The sequence below is a fragment of the Dermacentor silvarum genome, chromosome 5 (assembly GCF_013339745.2).
Source record: "Dermacentor silvarum isolate Dsil-2018 chromosome 5, BIME_Dsil_1.4, whole genome shotgun sequence".
Taxonomy (NCBI): Eukaryota; Metazoa; Arthropoda; class Arachnida; order Ixodida; family Ixodidae; genus Dermacentor; species Dermacentor silvarum.
The window spans coordinates 181,433,008-181,453,755 of record NC_051158.1 but is presented as its reverse complement, the minus strand read 5'-3'; the positions used below and the strand labels follow the sequence as shown (position 1 = coordinate 181,453,755).

The 20,748-nt window shown below is 44.6% G+C and overlaps 2 protein-coding genes across 3 annotated transcripts in view; both read right to left on the bottom strand.

Moving 5' to 3' along the window:
* LOC119454622 (uncharacterized) overlaps positions 1–20,748 on the bottom strand; it is a 270,464-nt gene that overhangs the window by 138,779 nt on the left and 110,937 nt on the right. The gene's annotated exons all lie outside the window — the stretch shown is intronic.
* LOC125945241 (uncharacterized) lies at positions 12,657–16,035 on the bottom strand. 2 transcript variants are annotated; one of them, XM_049666912.1, is made up of 4 exons: positions 15,637–16,035; positions 14,459–14,562; positions 12,929–13,035; positions 12,657–12,770 (listed from the first exon to the last, which is right to left on the bottom strand). In XM_049666912.1, exons 1-4 carry the CDS (start codon positions 15,770–15,772, stop codon positions 12,725–12,727), a joined length of 393 nt encoding a protein of 130 aa, XP_049522869.1. In that variant the 5' UTR covers positions 15,773–16,035; the 3' UTR covers positions 12,657–12,724. The 2 variants fall into 2 exon arrangements, 1 of the variants encoding a protein (XP_049522869.1); XR_007466731.1 differs by lacking the exon at positions 12,929–13,035.

Sequence of the window (20,748 nt, the reverse complement as noted above, 5' to 3'; positions counted from 1 at the left end):
CACGTAGTTTGTATACCTTGTATTCTACCATTGAACAAGTGTTTCTGTCTCTACTGATGCTTTGCGGGGACGTTGAATCCAAACCAGGGCCCTACACTCGGGAATTGTTGACGCACTTGATTGAAGGTCAGAGCAATATCGAAAAAAGGCTCGATGATAGAGTTCAAACTACAAACTGTCGACGAATCTTCCGTGATAATTAAATGATTCAGCGATAAAATTAATAGTCTCGAAAGGACAGTTCAAAAAGGTCCCTTCGCTCACTGCTGCTGCGCGTTTCCTCACGCCAGCGTTTTGACTGCGAGTGTCCGCGGTCATCAAGCGTGATGTGTTCATGTTTGCTGTGCGCGATGACACTATGCCTGCTAATTTAGTTAGCAAACGAAAGCTTACAAGTCGATGCGGCCGATAAGAGTACTATCGTTACTTGGTATGCCTCTCTGCTAATTTGCTATCACAATCAATCCTTTACCTTTCGGGCAAAACTGCGATTTTTTAAGATCGGAGCTGCTTAAACCGGCCGTAAGTTGTGCCGCGAGCCGCAAAACATCGTTGAGCGATGAGTCACCTGGGTTGCCTGGCAACCACCTCGCGGAGCGGCGTGTGCTTCGTCTCCTCTCCGTGCCGTATACATATTGCCTTGACATGGGACGTTAATGAGAGGGAAGGAGAGCATGCGCGTGGCGCGCGCAATTATCGGGAGAGGGAAAGAGAAAATGAGCGCTAGAGAGGGAGAGAAATTGTAGCAATACCAACGAGGCAACGCGCGGAGCTGCTGCCGACGTCGCCCACGTTTCCCCGTGTCCCCGCGTTCGCGCCGAACGCGCGCAGTGTCCGTGACTCTAGCAGGCGCCTCTGGCGTCGGCTCGGTAGATTTCAACCAGCCACGCCCCGGCAAGTGTGAAGGCGCAGCTTGGCCATGTCGTCACCGGGGTGGTAAAGCTCGTAGCCACCGCCACAGCGGCAGAACTTACGTTGACTCTGTGGCGAGTACATGAGAGAGAGAGAGAGAGAGAGAGACAACTTTATTCGTCAGAGTAGGGAGCTAGTTCATGGGCTCCTCAGGAAGGCCAGATGGCCGCCAGGCGATGCGTGATGGCGACCTCTTCGGCTCGCTCCACGGCTCGCTCCACGGCTTGGAGTTGTACGCCCGGACTGGAGCTAAGCAGCACTTCCTCCCACGATGAAGGTGAGGGAGAGGCCAGGAGAGCGGGTGGAGGGGGATCCTCTTCGCAGCCCCAGAGGATGTGACTGAGCGTAGCTAGCTCACCGCACAGGTGACAGTACGGACTTAATCTATCTGGGTAAATGTAAGAGTATACGTAGGGGTTCGGATATGAGTATGTCTGTAACCTGCGCCAGGAGACCTCCTGACGCTTGTTTAGTTTGCTGTGTGGTGCGGGCCTAGTGTGTCGCATAAGACGGTAGTACTGGGTTATGTCGTGATATGAGTGCAGGACTTCGTTTGAGGTCTCCGGGTACGGGAGGCCCACCGCTCGGCTGACGAATCCTCGAGCATGTTGGTGGGCCGCTTCGTTCCCTGGATTCCCCGCGTGAGCCGGGATCCATATCAACTCTACTGAGCGTGGTCCTCCACTGTTTTGTAGTGACTGTAGGAGCTTTAGTGCAGTGTGTGCCACTATTCCTCGCGCAAACTTTGTTATGGCGGTTTTGGAGTCGCTCATACCTATACAGGCGTCAGTTGAGGCCACGGCCAACGCAATGGCGGCTTCTTCTGCTTCGGTGGGTGTGGGCGAGTACATGAAGCTTTGACATGAGACGACCAAAGAAGATCCGGACACTCGAAGAAGAAACCGCTCATCTTGAAACGCATCGCGCGGCCAACCGAGAATCTGCGCGTCTGAACGCTGCTAAGCACGAGGTCGCAGGATGAAATACCGACCACGTGGCCGCATTTCGATGGGGGTGCAATGCAAGAACACCCATTTACTTAGATCTTGGTGCACGTTAAACAACTCCATGCGGCCTAAATTATTCCGGAGTCCCCCACTACGGCGTCCCTCATAATCAGATTGTGGCTTCGGCACGTAAAGCCCCATAATTTTTTTTTGTCGCTGCGCATTCCCTATTGCTAGAAGAGCCACAGTTCAGGATGTGGCGCACTTATGCAACTCCTGTTCCAACTGGCAGTGTCCATTGCATTCGCCACCGCGGTCGCCTCAAGCATGGAGGCCTCAAGATACGTCTTCTCACAAGGGCGACTAAGGCAATACCAATATTTGTCAATGCTTTATACTGACCCGCCCAAGTGCAACATGTCAAATGTTTACACTTCTGTCATTTCGATAGGCGTAATTGTAACATATTACAGCGAAGCTGTTAAGGGATCAGTCTTCGATGGTAGCGGCCGGTTGTAGAAAAAAACTCCCATTCGCCGCATGCTGTATGTGCGAGTGAAAGCGCGCGAGGGACGCACGCTTTCACGGGGAGCGAACGCACGCGGGGAGCAAACGCCACTTCTTCCGTCGCGCGAAAGGCCGTGGAGGGACGGGAGGGAGGAAGGAGAGGCGACGTTTAGCTGCGGCACCAAATGCGTATCTTGCGACCGGCGCAAGCGGAAGTCGCGACTCAATCTCCCACGCAAAAGGAGGACAGCGGGAAGGCAGCGCGGCAGGGAGGGATTGTGACTTCTGCTCTGCGAGCAACTTGTACTTTGCGCGGCGCTGGGCGGTCGCGCGCAGCGTATCTTGAAAGTGATCTGCAACACGGCTCCTACCTTTGTTTGCGCGATGTTTTCGCCGCTCAGTTTCCGTTGAAGCGATAGACCACATGAACCTTCGCTCGCTGCTTCTCGCGCGCTTGCTCACGCCAGCGTTTTGACAGCGGTTGTGTGCGATCACACAAACAACGAGTAGAACTGTTGTCGACGGCGGCGGCGTTTCGCCCGCATTAGCACCGAAAGCGCGCGACGTGGGTGACGTGTTTATGAAGAACGTGCGAACCTTTGCCGTAAACCATATGGCGGTGTACCGTAGCGACCATAAGGCCATGGTCCATGTGGTCACTAAATAACTGAAATCCACCGGATCATATATATTTCTCATTCTTTAATAGTTCAAATAACCAATTACACCATCACATAATTGGAAATACATAGTTCCCACCATGTACAGCTTCGCTGGCCTTCCATCTCCACCCCAGTGGAAGGGCTGACAGTTTTTTTTTCGAGTTTTTATTTCAAAGTCCTGGAATCGTTGCTTAGTCATAGTGAAATGTATCAAATTAGGTCAATCCCTTTTGCTTAGGTCTATTATGCTACATATCAGATGATCTTCCCTCCTACAACTGACTTGATATATTTTCTTCGTGTTCCTTGTGTTAAATTTATAAGCGCGCATTTACGTACAACCAGAAGAACACTAGTATAACGCATTTTTTTAAAGTCATTAAAGAATGACTCAGCTAGCCTGCTTCGAGATAGGAGTAAATGTACGAGTATAGCCTCGTCAATAAAGCGGCAAAGGGGGCGCGTGAGAAAGGACGTGTCTTGAAACAATCCCGTCTACGTACAGTGTTCTTTGGGTCTCCAAATGAGGTCGTCTTGACTGCAAAGGAAAGCAGCGCGAGCGGCCGCATGCAACGAACCGATTAAGAGTTTTCCTGCCGTTGTCACCCAAGACCCTCTCTTGTCGTACAGCGGGCTTCAGGTGCGCCACTTCCACGCAAGAAGGAAAAGCGACGGAGCGTCGAAAGGAGTGAAACTCGAGTCTGCTGTGCCTCAAATTTTGCGGTTCCTTCTTTGTACATCTCCCGTGGCCTGAGATGCCTGCGTCTGGCATTTGCTCACCTTGGATGCAGTGTGTTTATTTTGTATTTACGTGTTTCTATTACTCAAGCGTCAAACTTTATATGGCCTGGGCGCTCGCTTGAATAGAAAGAAGCCTGTAAAACTGTACGTTGGGGACGTTACTCTCTTTTTTTTTTTCGCTGCATATCTAGAATATAGTGACAGCACTGGAATAGCATGCAAACTCACACAAACAAAAAAGAAAAAGAAAGAATACGCTCAATGAGAGGTACTTTTATGTTAAGTACAATTCCGATATTTCTAGCGAGGAAACACATTACAGAAACTCTGTGAAACGCGAAGTGCAGGAAAATAACACTTCGCAGCGAAGGTGCTTAGCGTTAGGCTGAAGTCCAACTGAGGCAATTTCTCTCTAGCAATTTCTCTAGCAATTCGCAATTCTCAATCTCTAGCAATTTCTCAATTTCTCTAGCTTTGTATGGCAATTTCTCTTATCAGCGCAACAGCAGCGACACATGCTTCTGTTGATCGGAATTAGTCTCTTGTTGACAGGCGAAAAAGTTCTATTCATTTTTGGGGAGATATATAGAAGACGGCATCGTTGTCTTTCACAAAAGAAAGTCTTACAGAATAGCTAATACACCGAAAATGCGCGAGCGGTCAAAAGAGAAATAATACGCAAACAAATGTATAAAATAAATAAAGAATGAAAGGGCGCGTCTGAAGTTCTGAGGTAATTCCGGCAAAATTCAAAGGCAGCCAGAATGCTTCTAAACCATCATCGTACAAAAAAGAACGGTTACCTTAATATACATCTAAGTGCAGCCATATTTGTCTAATCAAAACACACTGCAGAAACTGTGTATTCAGTTACGTTCGCAACCTTAGTTTCCCGGTGACGTGCCCTCTAGCATGAAAGTGACTCCCAAATACGCCATTCGCATGGACATGAACGTGCTGTGGTCCTCCAAGTGGCAGTTGCTAGCATAGAACAGGAAAAAAAGAACTGCCTCTTATCGCCAGTGTATCTACTTAATGCCAAAAGGCGCCAATTCATCCCTTAGAAAGTAGGTTTTTTTTCGTTTCCCTTGGGCCGCCATGGCCGCGAGGGGGCACTTGTTAACATTCCCAACACTCCCAAAGAGAAGAAAGAAATTAGAAGGGAAAATCTGTACGATAACACAAAGGGCAGTGCCTTGCTATTTGAGGCTCGAGCCGGTTGCCTAAGGACCAAAACATACCGGAACAAATAGTCGGAACTAGATGAGACATGTGTATGCTGCAGTAAAGATCGAGAGACAACTAAGCACATCCTAATGGAATACGACGGGATCCACCCAGCGAGAACCGTAGGTAACGTGCAACTCCCAGAAGCGCTCGGGTTTAAAGTGGAAGGAAACATCAACAGATCAGCCGTAGAGATCAGCCAAAGACGATTAGAGTACTGGTGGAAAAAAAGCAGGGAAAAGATGGATACGACCTGATCTCTTAAAATCATAGGCAGCGGTACAAGATAAACGTTTGAAAAAAAAAATAATGAGAGGTATACAAAAATGCTAGATAAAGAACATGTATGGTACACCTGATTAAATCAAGCAGGCTAGGGGACTATTTGTCGCCGCCCCGTTTCAAAGGGGATGCCAATAAATCATCATCATCATCATCATCAAGGCTACTATTGTAGACATACACAAATACCTGAAAAAATGGCCGCCGCGGTAGATTATGTGGTAAAGCACTGCACGTTTAATGCCGAAGATGTGGGTTCTGCCTGTGGTTCGACTACTTTCATTCCTGTTTTCTTTATTATTTCTACACTTCAATTAGGAAAAACAAAACGAATTTACTGTATGTTTTATGTTTGACTTGACTGTTTGTTTTCTTGACCAAATTATATTTTTAAGGTGTTTAATGAGTGCCTAATTGTGTTTTACTCCGTGTCAGTAACCTTTCATCCTATGCCTTTCATCGAAGTTGAAGCCAAATTTTTACTGGAACAACAAAATAAAAAAAATATTTCGCAAACTCTTTTGTTTCAATGTTCTCGCAAGACACGATGGCTTATTATGAAACTGTATGTGGAGAAACAGTCACGCCTACTGTGGCTTGTAAATAGGCACCAGTAGTTTAGGCACGAAAAACCCTGTTTGAGCTAGGCCCCTTTAACAGACACCAGATATGATATGTAACGAAGAAGAAGTGCCGGTCAGTCAGGCGAATCATCAGGGCTAACCGGCGCTTCTTCTTCTTTACAGGTATTTAAGGTAAATATAGGCGCCCAAAAGTCTCCTTCCGGCCATGCGTAGGTTCAATGAATAACAACTTTTTCTGTGCATCTGACGATCAATTACAATTCTCTGACGAACACCGCCCACTAAACTGCGGTTTTGTGAAATTTGTTTTATTTTTTCGATAATACGGAATGAGGCAACATGTGTATATTGCAATGTTCATTAGAAAATTAGGGTGACTAAACACTACGACAAACGTCTTTACTGAATATACAGAAAAGTACCACGCTCCACATCCACCAAAATTAGCGGCACGTACTTGTACTTCGAAACGTCCAATGGTCCAATGCCTTCAGGAATTGCTCAATGTTAGACGGTTGGAACCTTTGACAGCTCTTTCAGCAGCGAACGCCCACGATTTTGGACCGAGACAGATTGAAGTTTCGAACTAACTCTCAGGAAGGAACAGGCAGTTTCGGATTGTTGAGAACGTTTCCTTTACGCCCAAAGCAAGTCGCACCTTCTAAGTCAGTGTTGTTCCCGAGCATTCAAGTTTCACGATGATTTCCGCTAAAAACGTGAAGTGAGCGCACAAGTACGCCAAGTCACTTTCACGTATATTGTCGCGTATAGCAGTTTGAGCCATTCTCACTGCGAACACTCTTGTCTGCTGCGAAGCTGTTAATAGCAGCCTTCGCACAGTCAAACTGTGTTTTTTAAAATAATCAGCTGCCTTAAGCCAAGTTCTCCAGCAGGTGATCGTATTACAAGAAACGGCCAAGGTAAAACAGAGAAAAGGTCATTTTTAGGCCTTGAAAATCACTGTAAGCCCTGACATTTATAGCCATTTATAGGTACCATAAAGGTGCCACTGTAATGCTTCTAGACCTGTAATTTTATTTATTTATTTATTTATTTATTTACTTATTTAACACTGCTAGCCTGGGTGTAAGGCCTTAAGGTGGAGTGGGCATGCATAATTTTCCATGGCAAAATATTCGCAACATATAGCATCACAAGGACATGGTGAGAAAATACAAAAATATCTGAACACAGTGAAAAACATTGAATTATCTACAATGAAATGCATCATTATACAACGAATACAACGGGGAAAATGAGCATCGGTTCCTGAATGCATTTATATACAAATTGACTTCTTCACATTCTACAGCATCAGCTGGTAGGCCATTCTATTCATGGGTAGCTCTTGGAAAAAATTAATTTTTGAACATATCAGTGCAATTTATAAAATCTATAACTTTCTTGGAGTGACGAAAGTGCACTGCACATTCAGATTGATTGATTGAATAACTTTTATTTTTGTAAGTTCTAATTTGTAGCCCTGCAAGTACCGCTTTTTGTAAGAGGAGTGAGGGTGACTTCTGTCAGCTATAACAATTAAAGACAAACCGGATAGATTTCCTTTAAAATCCTTTCTAGTATTTTTGTGTTGAACACGTGCTATATTAGTCATCATCACCATCAGCCTATATTTATGTCCACTGCAGGACGAAGGCCTCTTCCTGAGATCTCCGATTACCCCGGTCTCACGCTAGCTTATATTAGTACTATATGCTAAATAGGCAGGATAAGGACGTAAGGAAAAAAAAACAGCCGTTTTTTTTCTATAGTTCCACGTTCTTTATTATTTATTCAGAGATACCCCGCTTTGCACAAAGGCGTGTAAGCAGGGGGGTTAAAACTGGAAAAAAAAACAAATCTTCATTAACACAGCACACTTGGTCACAAGACAATTGATTCCACTCTGTTACTGTTCGAGCAAAAAAGGAATTAGCATAGAGGTTCGTTCTAGTCCGGTATTCTCGAATTTTAAGGTCATGATCAGTTCTTTTAGATATATAATGCGGTGGTTTAAGATAAGTGTTTATTAATTCCGGTCTTGTTATTATATATTTGGAATAATAATTTCAAACGCAGTTTTCTTCGGCGAGAGGAGAGCGCTTCCCATTCTAGCTCGCTTTTCATTTGAGTGCAACTCTCCCCTCGCCTGTACCGCCCCAGAACGAACCTTGCCGCTCTATTCTGTAATCTCTCGATTTTGTCAATCAAGGTTTTCTGGCGAGGGTCCCAAACACAACACGCATACTCCAAGATAGGACAAACAAAAGAAATATAAGCAGTGTTTTTTAGTATAAATGGTGAGGATTTGAGATTACGTTGAATAAAGTTTAGCGCTCTGGCAGCTTTTGAAACTACATTATTCACATGCTCATTCCAGGAACAATCACACGAAAACGTCACACCCAAATATTTATATATAAATTGCTGGTTGATAATATCACTATTCAAAAAATAACAGGTTTCAATTTTTTTCTTTTTTTTCGTGAAAGACACATGAACACATTTTTTCGCATTTAGTTGCATTTTCCACTTCTCACACCATGATACAATTTTAGTAGGGTCAGTCTGCAAATCAATAGAGTCTCGTTCGCTTGTTATTTTTCTGTACACGACGCAGTCGTTGGCAAACAAACGCAAACGTGAAGATATCCCGGCAGCAATATCATTAATATAAACTAAAAATAAAAGTGGCCCTAAAACGGAACCCTGAATAACACCTGATGTGACCTCGACCCAAGGAGAAGTAGTACCGTTCAGTACGACACATTGTCGACGCTGCGACAAGTAATTGGCGATCCAGTTGCAGACTTCCTGATCAACATTTGCCCTGTGAAGTTTGTAAATGAGCAATGGGGGTGGCAAACCGTGTCGAACGCCTTTCTAAAGTATAAAAAAATGCAGTTTATTTGCCCATTATCATCCACCTCAGACACTAAGTCATGATAGAACTCAATCAATTGTGTTGTGCAGGACAGTCCCTTGCGAAAACCATGTTGATAATCAATTAGTAATTTGTGTTGTAGTAAATGTTTCATTATATCTTTGTACAAAATGTGCTCTAATATTTTACAGCAGATGGATGTTAAAGAAATGGGCCTGTAATTGTTTACATCTTTTTTTGAACCACCCTTATGAACAGGGACCACATGTGCCATTTTCCAGTCCTCAGGCAACACTCCAGTAGAAAGAGATTTACTATACATGAGATAAAGGTACGATGCGATTGGCCAGGCACAGCGCTTCAATATGCGGGGAGAAATACCATCTGGACCAGGGGCCTTGGTTTCATCTATACTCTGTAACAATGATTCGATACCATTCACACTGAGTTCTACAGATGGCATTACTGGCTCAGTCCTCTCACGTAATTTTTCGAAGCTTGTTCTAGGTAAAAATACGGAATGAAAAAAATGAGTAAAACAAGATGCCTTAGCTTTATCATCGGATAAGACCTGATTATTGTGAACAATCTCGTTTACTGCGGTTGAGTCAGATCCGCATTCTTTCACGTATTTCCAAAAAAGCTTTGGATTCGTTTTCATACTGGCACTGAGTCGATTGAAGTACTGATCTTTCGCAGTACGTACTTTAGTTTCATATTCATTAGTTACCTCGACTAATCTGTTGAACTGATAACTACTTCGTGTTCTTTTAAATGTATTATATACTATAATTTTTAGTTCTTCTTATACAAGACGAGAGCGCAGAGCAAATCTTTATTGCATCTGGCTGTTACCGACATCGAATTATTTTTTCCGGTATTTAGGGCAACGCGCGTGCCACGATATCGTTCTGGTCATTTATGTCAGAAAGCGAATAATTGGGCAGACAAAGCAGGCCTTATCCTAGGCAAATAACAAGGTGACCCCTCAATGACAACAATATAGATCGAGAAAATGGTGAAACATAATCCCGAATCGACTCCACATGACTTGCAATAATTTCTGAAGTTTCTAAGATTTTCAAAGCCCCGCTAAACGCACCTTGCTAGTGCTCGCCGTACTGGAGTTGCTTATGGCATTCCTTTTGAAAACTGTGATGCCCGTTCATGGCGACCATGCTGATTGCGCATGAGAAGCCTACGTATCATGCATCCTCTTGACGCCTTTCTACATAAACCCTCATTCCCATGATTGGATTTGGCCATCGTACGGGACCACGTTGCTTTCGGAATTCCCTATTTGAATGATGGTTGTGTACTTATCGGATGATCAATGCAATGCGGCAGTGGTCTCCGCATTGCGCATCCCTCTTCGATGTCTTTGCCATCCCCCAGCACACCTTTACGCCGCTTTCCGCCTCGCTGAGCAAAGAGTTGGATGTTATAAAGGGCGCACTAGTGCAGGCTAACCTCTTCTCTGCCTTCCTTCAAATAAAATGTCTCACTCCGCTGGGGGTTGCTTCTCGCCACCATCAAATTCAAATCGGGTCGCGCCCCCACTCGTTCGCTTAACTGACGCTAAGCAGTGAAGCACCAGTGGTGTTTCGCACCCGAGCACCTTTGCTCTTTCTTCGGCGAGAATTGCTGCAACGGGAAATTCGCAGAAGCAGCAGGCTACGTACTTGGTAAGAAGGGAGCAGCGCCGAGGAATTAGGCGCGCTAAGCAAAGAAAGCACGACCGGGCACCAAGGCAGCTGTCTAGCGGCAAGCTTCTGCAAGGATCTGACTGAAAGAGCTACGCCTAATGGGTGAAAATAACGGTGCCAACGGAACAACGCCCTAAATAATTCAGCGTCGGGGAGTTTCAGCTCCGGCCCGCGCGGCTGCTACTGTGCGTCCCGATGTTCTCGGGCCCTGCGAGAAATTCGCGAGCTAACTTTTTAGCGACCCTCTATTTTAAAGGCTTTTATCTATATTGATTTCCTCTTCGGCATGCATAGGCCAGCAGGACTGTGCGCATTTAAGCGCCTTTACGGTTTCAGACTTGGCCCCCCGCTTTTAGCGGCCGCGAGAAGCGAAAGATCCGGGAGCGGCAAAAAGACCCAAAGCAAACAAGATTTGCCGCCGAGCGAGGAAGGCCAGCGCCGAGCGGCCGCGGGAGAAGACAATTGGCTCCGAATGGCAGACGAGCCGTAGTTCGTTGAAAGCGGCCGCCTTCCCGGAAGAAAGGGGGGGGGGGGGGGGGGGCGTTTCCTCTTCGTTAGCGTTCAGCTCCTCTTAAACGATCTTGTCGGGAGGCGCTTTTAAATCGAGCCTCGGTCGAATAACTCCCACTTCCTGCTTCATTCCCGTCTCCTGCGCGCTCTCTTTTTCTGCCTCTTCTCAGCTTCTGCAGAATACAGGCGATCACCTCACAATTTCGAATAACCGGCCCAAAATTGAATCGATAAACAGATTTATTTTCTCGATTGCACTAATAACAGCAGAACTGTGAGTTTGAAGTGTGGATTTGCATGTGGAGTGATGATCATGGCTCGTCACATTTTTCTTCTCAGTCATGTGGTACAAGTATCGAATACAGCATGAGGTCTGTCTGCGTCTCAAGCAAGCTCGTATGGGTTTATTCCGGTGCAATGGCCGCGGAAGGGGGGGAGTCATAGAAAGTAAACGAAGATGGATAACGATGCGCCGGATACAAGCGCCAACTCTTCATATTTATTCAGAAAACAGAGCACCTATCATAACGCGTGATGAAGTGGTGGTTATTCATTTAGAAGGAGAGCGTTTTTTTTTTCCATGCGGTAGCACTGATAGATGACTGATCATATTGTGATTTTCTTTGTGCATGTGCCAAGCGGCAACTGTCTCGCTTAATGTTGCCCTGTTATGACGCCCTGCTACAACGGCAATCTGGTGGATCAGTGCAGTGCGGCCACATTTCAAGCAGTGAGTTGCAATGTGCGACTCAGGGTTGTTACGCACAGACGACTCGTGCTCTCTCAATCTGACATTACTACCGCGTTCCGTCGGTGCGATGCAAACAACGATGTTGGTGTACCTGCAAACGTCTCCTGAACTTCGGTATGCGCTACACTTTTTACCGCCAGGAAACACTGTTTATTCTATCTTGTTCCCAAGACCACCTTTGATTATATGCGCTTTTTATTTCGCTATTCACCGTCACCATGACATCACGAGCATGGCCGTTTATGTGTTCAGCTTTAGCACGTCGTCTCCTTTCTTCCTTCAGCGATATTCATGAGTTGCAATGTTCATGAGTTGTCGGAACCATGGAGGTAAATAGAACGTAACTTCCCTTACAAAAATTTCTAGTAACTTTGAATTAAATGTTTTTAGACAAATGTTACTAGAACCTACCAACGGTCTATTGAAAGTTTTCAAACCGTTTTTAAACGTCCTAAATACTTCATACCAACATCCTGTCGACTATTGGCCACCGATATTGAATAAAAATTTTATTTACAAACTTTCTTTAAACGATGAATGAACATCCTTCAAACGTTAAAAGCAGGGTTTATTAACCGTCTTAATACATCTTAAAAACATCCTTGTAACTTTTTTCAAACTTCCTGTTGCTTGACCTAGAAGCATCCTAGTAACTATTTTCATACTTTTTGCTTTTTGCCCTAGAAGCATCCTTGTGACTTTTTTCCAACTTTCTGTTGCTTGATCTAGAAACATCCTAGTAACTCTTTTCCAACTTCTTGCTGTTCGCCCTAGAAACAGCCTTGCAACTTTTTTCCAACTTTCCGTTGCTTGCCCTAGAAACATCCTGGCGACATTTACCCACTTTCTAGCATTTCCAAAAATTTTGGAGTAGTGTTCTGATGTAACTTTGAGCATGAGTGGGATATAAAAGTATGTACCTGTTAGCGAAACACACCAATCCTTTCAAACACTGATATTTATTTTCCAACACTTCCATACATGTCCTCAGAAGCCACAAGCAAGCAGCGACTATAATGTAGTCTTGGTGTCTCCTGTGTTCTTGATATCCCCCTTGCTGCAAGCATAAAGGAGGAAAAATGCAATAATAGTTAGAATAGCCTTATGAATTGTGTATCTGGACGAGACAGCATGTAGCAGTCATCGACAAGAATTCGACTTCAAATGACCCACAATCAAAACGAAGATTTCAACTGACTGCCTAGCCACACATACTTAGAGTGGTGTCCACACCTCCGGGGTGCAAAGCTTCTTTTTGGGCGACGTCCTTGTGGGTATTGGAACGCCACCCAAAATGTGACTGAAGCATTGCTGACACAGTACTGCTGCACAGAATATGCACGTGTTACATCTAGGAATCATACACTTGAGTTATGTAGCCGTAAATCAGTTGCAGAAAAGATATTCAAAGTTTTTAGAACAGTTTCAGCAAGATATGCCTAACTCAATAAATGCGATAACATGCGTAAAGCACTTTTTGCCTAAATCATGTCTTTAGGTGGTAGAAAACATTTTTATAAACCCTCTAGTACGCATTATTCACAGTTTGCAAACTCAATTTGCTAAAAGCACAACAAATTATATTAAAAAGTGACTACTTCAATATTTCCACCAAGTGCAGGGGAGCTTGAGCATGAAGCAAGCTTCCTTGTGACATCTCAGTAAATCTGAGATAGTGAGCATTTGATACCACAAACCACAGATGCACACATCAGTTTTGGGCAGTAGTCAGCACTGTTACCATGTCACCGGAAGCTTGTGTATTAGGCAGCTGACAAGTAATAAGCAAGACAAGGTAAAAAGGATTGTTTGCATTTCAGATAAGTGACAGCAAAGAACACGCTTTGTCCAACGTCAACTGGAGAAAGGCAGAGACACGCAGAAAAAAAATGCCAATGCCGTTCAGCTGCACTGTCGTGGCTTGCTACTGCACGCAGAAAAAAAAAGGTGCCAATGTAACGGTGAACGCTCAGCGTTCAGCTGCACTGTCGTGGTTGCAACTACTGCTGCAGAAAAACAAGCGCCAATGTAACGGTGAACGCTCAGCATTCAGCTGCACTGTCGTGGTGGCTTGCAACTACTACACTGGGCAGATTGTTATGATTTAGCAGTTTGCGTTACCACCTCAAGTTTCTCTAATATACAAAGGAGACCAGCTTCCAGCATTATGCCAACCTGCACTTGGGATGCATATTGAACTTGTCACATTCAAAGTTTAATGGTCTGTTATATGCTTGAGGAATGACCTTCTGATAATGTGACTAGGGATTCAGCAGCTACCTAATAAAGAATAACATTGTGCTGTTTGTATGTTAATTTTAGGAGATGAAATACGGTATGCAATACATAAGTGTGACCGATTAGAGGGAACAATATAGGCGCACAGGCAACAGTGTGAGAAGTGAGCTTCACAAGACTGCCCCCCCCCCCATATTAAAAATGACAAAAAGATACACATCTCGAGACCTCATGCTACTCAATGATTATCTTAATAGGCAATCTGACTAGATTAATATACAGTCTGTACAGAGTATATCATGCATAGTTACTCAAGTCAGAGTCATATTTAACTCGGAGGAGGCTAGTTTAGGTAAGTTCATTCAACTGAGGGCACTCCAGATGACCAAAAGCAAAATGCAAGTGGTCTGCTACTAGAAATCATGAAAATGGCACACACAGTAAAATGATTGCACATTACACAAACATATTCTACAACGCACAATGTAGTGACAGTTTTGTACGCACGTTTGTGAAAGCATGCACATCAGGTGCGTTATCGTGGTGCTCTCCAGCTTGCGGCAGTGCTGCAGGTTCCTGCGGGATGCCTCCGGAATCCGCATAGCCTTCAACTGCAAGAAATGAATAATTTATTGCCATGTGAATCTGGAAACCTGTCATATCAGTGTAATGTGGAATTGCAAAAAGAGCCACACACAAGCAGCTACATTATTCTGCGTCTCGTACAAATGTCTCATCATTATATCTCAGGAGGTTACATGGCTATCTTGTAACAAGTCAGATTCCAGGCGGGAATACAGGAAACATGACTACCAGGAAAATCATCACCGAAACTCAAATATGTAGTAAAACAAAAGAGCATTGGATTATGAAAAAATTATTGAGCACATGAAAAGGCTGTGTTTGTATAGCGATGGTATTCCTTCTCGATCTTCGTCAGTGGTTTGACCGACGCTCCGTCCGTGTTATGAACTGGAATACCCGGCCTTTCACGGTGGGTGGTAAGAGTGACATAGGATCGAGCGCAAAGTATAGCTACGAAATCACAGCCCTTACTTTATTACTGCAACGCACAGTCATTACATTACCTATGACTGGAAGAGCTGACATACTGTTCTTTTGATGAATATGTATATATAGTAAAAGCCAGCGTCTGATTGAGATGTCTCTATTAAAAAGAAACCTCGTTACTGCAATATCGGCGTATATCTGCCCTGCAATATAGAACACGAATACAGACAGGTTCTTGCGACGCGGGCCTTCAAACTGAACTGTATACAAAAAAAATCTTCATACAAGCTAATATCTGCGCAAGCGTCAAGCATAGCAATCCTGTGCCAACGCGTGAAGACCATGACACATTGACGTATACACACATGCAGTGTACTCGCGGAAATGCCTATATAAGGAATAATTTTCTGCCGGGAAACTACCCAACAAAAAGTAACTTTCAGTGTTTCCATAATCGTGTTCCCATTCGGTCGTAGCAATCAGACGGGGTAGCACAGTTCACAGGGAAATGCAAGTACGCGATCACATCAACGGAAACTTTCGTGAAATCGCTTAATAAATGTGCACAGAAACATGGATAACTTACGCTCAGAATGCGCTCTGCTCTACTTACACAAAGCTCATTACATGAACCATAAGCTACAACAACGCGCACAAGCGCCCAACTTGCTTACCTTTCAAGACGTAGTCAGCAAACGCTCCTTCGTCTCGCAGGTACCGTGGCACCAACTCTCTTTCCGGCGCAAACACTGTAGAACTGCCGATGAAATACAGCACCACGAAAGCACAACCTTCAACAAATTCTTCCATACACCGTGATTCGAAGCCCCAGTACCAGGCTCTTCACGAGAGAGCGCGGGCAGGCGGGAACAAAGGCAGCTCGGACGGGCGCTGTTGACACTGGCGCATCGCACGAAACACACGGCGAACACACGGCGTTTCACGAGTCCAGAGGTTGTGCGATGGTTAATGCATACGATTAGGAGCACATTTTGCCCTAGGCACTTCTAATATAAAATTTAACTACCGCCTCACTGCAACGAACTCGCGCACAACCAACGTGGTCCATACACTACAGCTGCTTGGATTGGATTGGATTTATTGGCAACAAAACACTGCAGCAGCGCCACTCTGCGGTTAACGAAGGGAAACTTGCCTCCCCGATTCGCGTCGCTTTAGGAGCATGGCCTTCGAGATTTGCATTTGTCCCTCAGGGGAAGTCGTAGCTGAAGCATGAGCCAATCCACGCGCCGTCTGTGCGGCTCCGTCTGCTTGCAATGGCGGACGGCCTACGGGCTAATATGACACTTACTGAGCACACATTCGTGATCACCGCCCATATACACGTTAATTATGGTCCAAGTGTAGTGCTTTCGACAATATGTGCCCTCATCTTGAATTGACGAAACCATATTTCCGCTTAGCGTAAGGAATAAAGGTGACAAAACGTGGCGATGGCTGGCGTGCTACAACAGCTGGAGCTTCGGCTGAAGTGCAACAGGCGTACTGCTTGCACGCACACGTAAACAAACAGATACGGCCATGCCAGGTACACAACTGGCTACTCAGCCAACTGACAATCGTAAATTATTCACTTGTACGCCCAAGCAAGCATTTACGGAATCCGTGCTGCGGTACGGATTCCGTCAATATATCAACACAGCGATCACCCGCAGTTTTGAAAAGAAAGGCTCTTTTAACAGCCACCGCAGGTATTGCATTTGCGAGAAAGCCAAGTTTTGTGTATAGTTTCCATAAAAGAGTAAAGGAAAGGTTTCTTAAGAAGCCTAATTCCGAAAAAAAAAGGGTAAGCGCCGTGAAGGAAAATCAACAGCCTTACGACATGTCAAAAAGTCTTGTTAATGCATTGGTCCTGCAAAAGCTGATCTAATGCGTGGAGCGGTGGTAGCGTCTCTGCCTCACACGCAGAAGTCCCGGGTTCGAGTACCAATGTGTAGCTCTTTTTTTTTTTGAAATAGAAAGAAACGTAATATACAATTTCACTGGGGCAGGCAAATATATTTTACCTGAGCTACTGCTGATTATATATGCACGCGTAATAGCAAAAATTATTCTGTCTCCTCGCTTTCTCTTAAACTGCAGGAAGCAATTATCAGTATGGCACTCAGGTTATTCGTACTAATTATTGTATTACCGATATTGCATGTTATGCTTCTTTATTGCAGTGTTAAATGAGCAAATGAATGAAATAAATACCATTGTTATAATTTTCTTCGCACAAAAGTAAAGACAGAGCCTACCAACTTTCTTTAAACTTTCTTCAAACGAACTTGCTTCAAGCGAAAACAATAACGGAGCCTATCAACTTTCTTTAATGTTGCTTTAAACAAGCTTTCTTCAAACGAAAATGAAAACAGAGCATACCAACTTTTTTTTTAAACTTTCTTTGAAGAAACTTCCTACAAACGAAAGTTAAAACAGAGCCTACCAACTTTCTTTAAACTTTCTTTAAACAAACCTTCTTCAAACCGAAGTAAAAAGAGATCCTACCAACTTTCTTGTAACATGTGTTAATAGAAAGTAAAAGTACATAGGATGTTACTAAAGTTGATAGAAAGTTGATAAGAGTTCTAAAGAAAGTAAGGAAGGATTTTTGTATGGGTTAGTGGGGAAACTGGCGCTGCGCCACTGTTGTATGCATAGGAATGACGGGATGTAGTGGCTTCGAATTGACACTTTTCTCGGAGATGTGGGCCTCGCTGACGAGGCGCCTGGATAGCATCGTTCCATCTGTCGCAATGGCAATTCATAATTATGACAAAACTATTAATCACTCATGACGCCTTGAGCTTGAATGTACAATGACACAAAATGTAAGAATTCCCGGTGGGCCGCTAAAGTTGGAGAAGAGACGACAAGGTCCGCGCTCGCTGTGGGGGAGTTTGTCACATGTATTTACTTTTCTAAGCTCACTTATGCACAATATTTGAGTAAACTGTAGCAGTAAACTATGGTAGTAAAAATACAGTAAGAGTGAGTGAAGTATTTTACAAAGATGTTTTCCATTAATGCGTTATCTGCGCATATATGACTGCGTTTTAGGTCAAGCCACGTTCGAACCTCGCACACCCACATCCCAAGGTGGCACAGCGCTCGTTAGGAAACTCGCACAGACGAGGTTTCACTCGAGGTTATATTGTTAGGAAACTCTACGGTCACAGCCGCATCCTAAAAGCATAGTGACTCTGGTGAGGCCCGCTCGGTTCACGGGCTGTAAAACCCGTGCGCTTGGCATGAGCGACACGGGATTCAAACGGACATAGATGATTTGCTTTCTCGAGGCATCATTGAATCGCCTTTCAACCGTGAGTGTTTCGGTAAAGGCCTGGCATATCTGAGTCTACATCAGGAAGCTAAACATGATCACCAAAAAGGGTTGTCGTCAGCCCTGAATTGTTTCACTTTTGGTCGTTTATTTCCATCGGCCTTTGTCCCTGTCTACAGCCAGATTGCCTTGCATAATATCGACCGCTTAAAGTCTGCTTTTGCGACACCAACCATTCTAGTTCATTTCAAAATTTGAAGTAATCTTACTGAAACCCTTTCTAGACCCATGATGACCTTTGTTACAAATGCGGCGACATGTCATGGTTCGTGCCATTGCTGCTGCACTGATGGTGAAAGACGTCAGAAAGATAAAGAATGGTGCGCTGCTTCTCAAATTTTTTTTATTCGAAGAAAGCTGGCCTACTATAAACATAAACAAATGACAAGAACATTGTGTCTGCGCATAAAAAAAATTTGAGTCTTGGTTATCTGCACGAACGCGTGAGTGACGATCTTATCACCATTTTTATTTCTGAACTAGAACACTTAAATTTCCTAAATGGTCACCTTTTCTTCATAACTACATCAAATAAACACCATGGCAAAGCTTCATCCACACATACAGCAATATGAGAAGGGTGTAAAGCAAGAAAACACTCTTTGCTTATTGAATGCGATGCTCACACATCTGCACATTTTTCCAACATATTTCTGGCCGCGCGTTAATGGCGAATGATACACGCTGTTTTCGCACGCAAGGAACGTGAGAGCGTAGCTCAGAAAGTACTCACTCTCTGCATTTTTTTTTGGCTTCGTAATTTTAATATCCCCAAACTAAGATAATGCAAGGAGCATTCTCTTAGTGATGTGTTTTGTTTTTGCTCTTTTCGCCTGCTTGTTGGCGTTATATGTTTTTACTTCGTCAGTGTCGCAGTTAGCGAAACACTGCCATCGTTATCCGATGTACGCGGTGCGCATCCTAGATTCTCGAAATACTGGGCCCGCGCCATGAGTCATATTTATGTGTGCGAAAACCACCGCTAGTGCAATACCAGCTTCGTTATTACGGCACTGTAGTTTGAGCCCAAGAGTTTGCACTGAAAGATTTCATCTTGTTTACCGACCAACCTATTCTCCGGCTTTTTGGCACCCGATTTTTCTACCTGATATTACTTCGACTTACGTTTCAAATATGAAACACGCATGCTGCATTCACGTGTACCAAAACACGCTGGTGGTCAGCGTGTTTCCGCCCGCCGTGGTGGCTTAGCAACTATGGTGTTGCCCTGCTAAGCAGGAGGTCGTGGGATCAAATAAATTCCGGCCGTGGCGGCGGCATTTCGATGGGCACGAATATGCAAAAATGCCCGTTTCCCGTGCATTAGGGGCACGTTAAAGATCCCCTCGTGGTTCAAACTAATATACAGAGTGCCTCCACTACGGCGTGCCTCATAATCAAGTCCTGGTTCCGACACGTAAAACCCGCCGAACTCAGCGCGTTTCTAGTCCAACGCTTGCACAAATATAAAAAATACAAAGGTATTGCGGTTGCTTGAGTGTCGGAGACTTCACTGAAGAACAAAAGATGGTTTTACAACTTGTCATCCTAATTTTTGTGTTAAGCTACAGAAACAGAAATATAAAAACATGAATCACGCTATGTCCTAACTTAAACATTACCGCGTTCGATACAGGTACCAGAGAGAGAGAAACGAGAAGGGAAAGGTAGGGAGGTTAACCAAGGACGTGCCCGTTTGGCTACCCTACGCTTGGGGAGAAGGAAGGGGGAAGAATAGATAAGGAGCAAGAATATAAATAATCATAAAGAGTCAGTCACTCACACAGTTAGTCGCAGAGGAAGGTCCACTGTCACAAGCGTTCACATAGTTCAGTGCCCTTCAAGAAGTGAAGAAGAGCTTTTGTGGCCTTTCGCATGCAAGAATGCGTAGGCAATTGTCCCAGAATCTTTTCCTCTGACAGCACTCTGCTATCTAACATGCTGAGTTGAGCTTGAATAATCCGTCGTTGGGCGTCAAAAGCTGGGCAATGACACAGAAGGTGCTCTAGCGTCTCATCGCACCCGCACGAATTGCATGCCGCACTGTTAGCCATTCCTATTAGGTATGAATAGGAATTTGTAAACGCGACGCCCAACCACATGCGACACAGTAAAGTTGCTTCGCTACGTGCGAGTCCAGGTGGCAGGCGAAGTCGCAATTTAGGGTCGAGAGAATGCAGGCGTGAGTTGCTGAAACCTGGTGAATTCCACCTTAGAAGTGTAATGTGGCGAGCAAGTGATTGAAGTTGCCGCGCAGAGTCCGTCCTTGAGAGTGGTATAGGCACTCGCTGATGTTTTATTGCGATAGCAATTATATGGACACTCAAAAGCAGATTTCTGCCGTCGCCGTCGCCGTCGCCGTGAGGTTCCGTATGACGTCATTTGGAGAAGAAATTGTCGCCGCGCGCCGAACGCTGTATGTGCGAGTGAAAGGGCGCGA

Excerpts from the sequence above, each read along its gene's own strand:
- LOC125945241 (XM_049666912.1), bottom strand. The coding sequence starts at position 15,772 with ATGGAAGAATTTGTTGAAGGTTGTGCTTTCGTGGTGCTGTATTTCATC. Across the intron at positions 14,563-15,636 it reads TGCTGACTACGTCTTGAAAG|TTGAAGGCTATGCGGATTCC; the intron begins GTAAGCAAGTTG and ends CATTTCTTGCAG. Across the intron at positions 12,771-12,928 it reads AGGTGTGGACACCACTCTAA|CAAGGGGGATATCAAGAACA; the intron begins GTATGTGTGGCT and ends TTATGCTTGCAG.